The sequence below is a fragment of the Chlamydomonas reinhardtii genome, chromosome 14, assembly GCF_000002595.2.
Source record: "Chlamydomonas reinhardtii strain CC-503 cw92 mt+ chromosome 14, whole genome shotgun sequence".
Lineage (NCBI taxonomy): Eukaryota > Viridiplantae > Chlorophyta > Chlorophyceae > Chlamydomonadales > Chlamydomonadaceae > Chlamydomonas > Chlamydomonas reinhardtii.
Window position 1 is genome coordinate 2,806,087 of NC_057017.1, and position 5,418 is coordinate 2,811,504.

The window sequence follows — 5,418 nt, forward strand, 5'->3', positions numbered from 1 at the left end:
TGTGTGCCAAGGGGCCCCCCCGGGGGGGGGCCCCCCCTCCCCATTTGGTCCCCCCCCATGTAGGCCCCCCCCCCCCAATTCACCCATGCCCACCCCCACCAGCAGCACGGGGGTCAGCACCAGCATCAGCTTGCCCCAGGCGGGCCGAGTGGGCCCGGGGGGGGGGGGGGGGTAACTCTGAACCAATCCCGTAAGGAAACAGTCGCGTTTCAAGGAGCAACTGCAGCCGCATATGCGAGCTATTGGGACGGGGGGGATTCGATCCATGACCAAGGCGTGGCCCTTATGGGGAAAAGCCAAGCTGCAGTTGCAAAGCCAGGCTGCAGTTGGATGACACAAGACCCAACTGTCCCAGTCCAGCCCACGTCCCCGCCTTACTTCCCCCTGCGGGCCCCCAATTCCCTTCCCGAGCCCCACAACTCCCACCCGCACCAGACCCAATCCTCGCCCCCTTTGCGTCTTCGCCCCCGCACCCTTCGCCGTGGGTTTGGGCACAGGTGCCCACCCCGCCCTGACACACCTCCAACCCCACCTCCCCCCATGACACGCCCCCCCCCCATCCGACCCCGCCTCATCCCCGCCTTGTCGGCTGCGCCTCCCCCCCTTTAGGATTGGCCATGTACCCAGCCACTCCTTCATTACTTTGCTTGCATAGAGGATGGTGAAAAACACCCATGGCGAAGACAAAAACGCATGTGACACGCCACCTCCCTCCCCCAACCCACCCCCCTTCATCCCCCACCTGAAATCCACCAGGTGCCACGCCTCCGGCCGCAGCGGGTGGCGGCGATGAAGATTGGATCCAAGAGCCGCCAAGCTGCCGGCCGTGATGCACGCCTGGCTAAGCGCCGTGCTGGCCTTGAGCTCTGCGAGAGATAGACAGCGAGGAGAGCGCGCGCGGCAGGGTTGCTAGGAGGCATTGTTTTCGCAAAAGGCGGGCTCGCGGTGTGCAGCCTTCCAGGACGCTGTGTATTGCACCTGAGAGGGAAGCTGACATAGGCTGCTGGGGGTGTTTGGGGCTGCGGCCATGGAGCGGGTGCGTGGGCGGCAAACTCGCCAACGTGTCGGCAACCCCAGGAGTCGGGGACGCAAGGCCGGCGTGGCCTTGCCGCCTGACGCCCTGCGCGGCCTCGGCCACGCTTGGGCCTACAGAATCCCTCGATTTCCAGAATCACAACGAGCATGGCTTCTTACGCTAAACCCGGGCGGTCACGTTTATGCCATTCAGGTGCCGAAAAGCTCCAGGAAAGCCTTACGCTTACCAAAACCGATGAGCGCATTGAAGAGTGGAATGTAAATCGCTCCACCACCAACACCCGAAGCGGTAGCCACGGCACCTGCAAGCCGAGGTAAACAGGTGAAATGGCGAAGCCCACAGGCCGCGAACTCTACATGTCAGGATCTATTCTTACCAATTAACACCGCCACGACCAGCCCAGCTAGCGTGCGCCAGTCCCAAACGATCGGCGAGTCCACGTCAAGCTCTGCCATGTTTCTGCTGCGCGTGCACGTCGCTGTACCTCCTCCTTTCAAGTCATTCTAATCTACGGGTCTGATCTCAGCAGTGTGACAAGCTCAGATTTAGGAATGTGGCTGTTGGCGCAGTGAACACGTCCTTCGCGCACTCCCGCCCGACTTGGATCCAGCTGATCATGCGTGCGGCCGTTTCTCGGACGACGCGCGCCTTCTCCTGCTGCGCGATGTTCGACAAATATAATATTACACTGTTGGTGAGCCCTGCGGCCGCAGCCAGCCAGTTGAGGCACTCCGTCCTTCCGGCCTGGCCTCTGCGAACTCGTGTCGGCGGCACGGGGTGCGGCAAAACCCTAGCCGCCTTGCTCCTTCCCTTGCGCCTCCTTCCCTCTCGGCCCCTTCCCCGCTGCCTCTGTCAGCTAAATTGCTGGAACACAACAGTGCATGAGGTCACAGGAACCATTCAGCGCTCTTTGCGCGCGCGCCCGCCCCGCAGCGCCCGCTGCAGTCGTGTGGACCGATCGCAATTAACAGTGAACACAATGCTTCACCAGCATCACTATCCTAACACTGTCGCAGCTTCAAAACCGCGACTAAAAAGTGCCATCGAACGAGCGCCCTTCCCCGCCAGCACGCCTGGCACCCCGGCCACGTGAGCTCGCGCACGTGACGCACTCGCAAAACTTGAGTAACCGTGGCGGACCGCGGTGGAGGCCGGCGGAGGCGTGGGGCGTGGATTCTTCCGTTCCGCACTCAAACCAGGAAATGCCTGCAGCATGCTGTACTCTGGCACTGGCACTGTGACACAGACTGCAAATGACCGGCAGACAAAGCGTACGGCACGTGTGTGTGCAGCCCTCCCAGCCGTCCCAGGGGGACCCAGGCGGCCCTTCGAACCAATTTAATCCTCTCCAAGAAACCGTCAAACCGGTGGCCATCCCCACGGCCGTAGCCTTTATTGGCTCGGGCACCACCACGCCGTACATACTGGCGCCCTTGCTGCTGAGGCCTCTGGAATAGGGTGCGCAGTGCGCACCCACCGTGTGCGTACTCGGCGCGTGCTTGCGCATAGCCGAACTTGAGAACAGATTAATGAGCAGACATGAATCCAATTACTGTGTGTGGATGCCTTGTGACCACAACTACGAGAAACATGCAGCGCTCAACAGGTAGTCATTCCACAAACCACAACTGTTCCGTAGCTAATCTGCAGGTGCCTGAAAGCTTACATACACCCCCCCCCCCACATCATTGCCTCATCCGCCGGCGCCGGCGCCGCCGCCGCAAACACTGCATCCGATCGGTCCATAAGCTCCGCCCTCTATCTAACCCCAGCTCTCTACATGTGCCCTAGCCCTGCCCTAAAGCCCCGCCCTAGCTTACCCTGTCCTAGCGCCCCGCCCATGCGCCCCGCCCTAGCCCTGCTCTTAGCTTGCTCCAAGCGTCTAACCCTAGCCTCTAACCCGGCTGCCTAGCCTGCCACGCTACCCCGCCGCCCCAGCCGGACCAGCACCCGGTCCACTTCCGCCGCCCGCGCCCGGCCACACGGCACCAGCCGCAGCAGGCTGACCACCGCCCCGCAGTCGCCGCCCGCCACCGCCGCCGCCGCCAGCGCCGCCGCCGCCGCCGCGGCGCGCTCCTCCGCCGTCGCCGCCGCCGGCGACCAGCAGCCAGGGGCCGCAGGGCGTGGCGGCGGCGGTTGCGGCATGGTTTGGGCGTGTGGCGCTTGCGGTGGCCTTGGAGGCGGCGGTGGTGAAGGTGGTGGTGATGGCGGTGGGAACCGTGCTGCTGGTGAGGGAGGTGCGGCACAGGGTCTGGCGATACTGGGGAAGGGAAGGAGCGACGTTGACGTGCACAGTCGCCTGCCGCAGCGGTTCGCGGCCGGTGACACTTGGGTGCGGCCGGTCTCCTTGTGCTACTGCTGCTCCTGGAGCTGCCCTTCCTGCTGCTACTGCCGCTGCCTCTGGCCGCACAGGACGTCCCTCGCGGGCGCCGGCGATGAAGGTGGCGATGGTGGGCTGCGGCCGCTGAGGCGCCGCTACAGGTGGACCCACCAGCAGCTGCTGCGCCTGTGCGCCGCCGGTCCTGCTATTGCCGTGTTCTGTGACGGCAGCGCCGGAGTGGCCCTGAGGCCCCTGCTGGCCCTGCCCCTGCCGCTGGCCCTGGCCCTGGCCCTGGCCCTGGCCCTGCTCCTTCCCCTGGCCCTGGCTGTAGCGCTGCTGTGCCCGCTGCCGCTGCCGCTGTAGCAGCAGCGCCAGATCCACCAGCGTGGCTGCCCGCTGCTGCGCGTGCTGCGGCCCGTCCGGCAGTAGCAGCCGCCGCAGCCCCCGCCGCCGGTACACCGCTGCTACAGCCGCCTCCACGTCCGCCGCCACTGCTCCTGCCGCTCCTGCTCCTGTGGCTGCTGCCCTGCTGGCGCCGCAGCAGCTGCCGCCACTGCTACAGCCGCACTCGCCCCAGCCACCCGCACAATTACTGCTGCTACTGCCGATGCACCACTGCCGGTGAAGGCGCAGTAGCAGCCGGGAGGCGGGCTCGGGTTGGGACAGATCTGTGAGCCATGCGGTGTGGAGCGCACGACATGCGCACAGCGCTCCCCCATCCCTCCCGGGGCCGCCCGACACGGACAGCAGAATGCGCTGTAGCAGCGGCTGCGGCAGCGACAGCAGGCTACTGCCGCTGCCAGCCGCCGGCTGTAGCAGGGGCGAGGACGTGGGCGGTGGCGCGAGCGCCGGTTCCTCACGTGGCGGGGGCGCGTAGGCGCCGCTCGTGCCAGGGGCAACAGTCGGCATGGTGAAGCCGCCACTGCTTGTGGCAGTAGCAGCAGTGCTTAGACTGGTGCTGAGGCTGGTGCTACTGCCGCGTGCGGCTGAGCTGATGACGTACTCGTGTCGGGGCCGAGGTGCGTGGCGTGAGTCCTGCAGGCTGTGGCGGCAGTAGCAGCTGTCCAGACTGCGGCGGCGGTTCATTATTGTTAACTGCTGCGCAGCCGCCGGCGCGGCGACTGTGTCGGTGTGGATGGCAGTAGCAGCGGCCACAGCCGCAGCCTCCCCGCAGCAGCCTCCTGCGCACGCTGCTGCTGCTCCTGCTACTGCCGCCGATCCATTGATGTGGGTCGTGCTGGCTGCTGCCGGGCCGGCCACGCGGCTGTCTTGCGGGTGTGGAAATGCTGGCAAGGCGGTGGCGATGGCGTTGACCGCGGCAGTAGCGGCTGTAGCCTCGTTCGCTAGGCTGCCCAGGTCCTGAAGAGAGCGGGCGGCACCGAAGCCAGCCAGGATGCTTGGCTGCGGTTAGGGGAGTGAAAGCGAGGCAGGGGGATGAGGGGAGTGGCATGTTCAACGGCGCATGACACCCATGCAGGCCCGTGGGCAGGCATTCTCCTTCTTTCCTTCCCCCCAGCGGCGGCGGCGAAGGTGAATGCAAGCCCCTGCTGTGTGACACCGCCTGCCAATGAGCACGCCTGACCGCTGCGGGGATGCCACGCTACTACTCGCAGTTCGACCCTGCTCGCTCTCTCTTGAGCCGCCACGCCAGGTCACTCTCAGCGCGATTCCGACCCTTCAATGCCGCGCGCTTTCGATTTCGGCGGCGCTCTGCTCACCCGAGCTAGATAAAATTTATGCTGCCCCACGAACATACTGGAGGGTCCCGCACCCCCAAACGGGCTACAACTCGCGGTGCTGGCGTGGACCATGGAAAGCGCGCGGTGCAACGGTGAACCTAGGTTCAAGTTCAGGTTGCTCTCGATGCATGAGTCATTTTTTTGTTGAAAGTTATGTATTGAACCAGGTGCCCCCCCCCCCCCCCCCAGTTGGAAACCGCGGGCCGCAATCGGAAGCATTCAGCCATCTCAGCCAGGCTCAGCCACCGCAAAAGTCGGTTGTAACAAGAAGCTTGAACGTTGGTGAAAGATGCTATGCCAAATGCTGCACCCTGAAACGGTGC

General features: G+C 64.9%; 2 protein-coding genes across 2 annotated transcripts in view; both read right to left on the minus strand.

Annotated features, from left to right (window-relative positions):
* Window positions 1–1,582, minus strand: part of CHLRE_14g627350v5 (uncharacterized protein) — an 11,869-nt gene extending 10,287 nt beyond the window's left edge. Inside the window, exons 1-3 of the mRNA XM_043070304.1 lie at window positions 1,413–1,582; window positions 1,263–1,337; window positions 743–866 (exon numbers count right to left, since the gene is read on the minus strand). Of these exons, the coding sequence (XP_042916977.1) occupies window positions 743–866; window positions 1,263–1,337; window positions 1,413–1,491 (278 nt within the window). The 5' untranslated portion in view covers window positions 1,492–1,582. The remainder of the gene's footprint in view (window positions 1–742; window positions 867–1,262; window positions 1,338–1,412) is intronic.
* A 125-nt stretch (window positions 1,583–1,707) lies between these two features.
* On the minus strand, window positions 1,708–5,212 carry CHLRE_14g627400v5 (uncharacterized protein). The gene is made up of 2 exons (XM_043070305.1): window positions 5,075–5,212; window positions 1,708–4,757 (listed from the first exon to the last, which is right to left on the minus strand). The coding sequence occupies exons 1-2, from the start codon at window positions 5,108–5,110 to the stop codon at window positions 2,958–2,960; spliced, it is 1,836 nt and encodes a 611-aa protein (XP_042916978.1). The 5' UTR covers window positions 5,111–5,212; the 3' UTR covers window positions 1,708–2,957.
* Between the last annotated feature and the right edge of the window lie 206 nt (window positions 5,213–5,418).

Coding starts and splice junctions, on each gene's coding strand:
- CHLRE_14g627400v5 (XM_043070305.1), bottom strand. CDS start 5,110: ATGTTCGTGGGGCAGCATAAATTTTATCTAGCTCGG. Junction 4,758..5,074: donor ATAAATTTTATCTAGCTCGG/GTGAGCAGAGCG, acceptor CCCTAACCGCAG/CCAAGCATCCTGGCTGGCTT.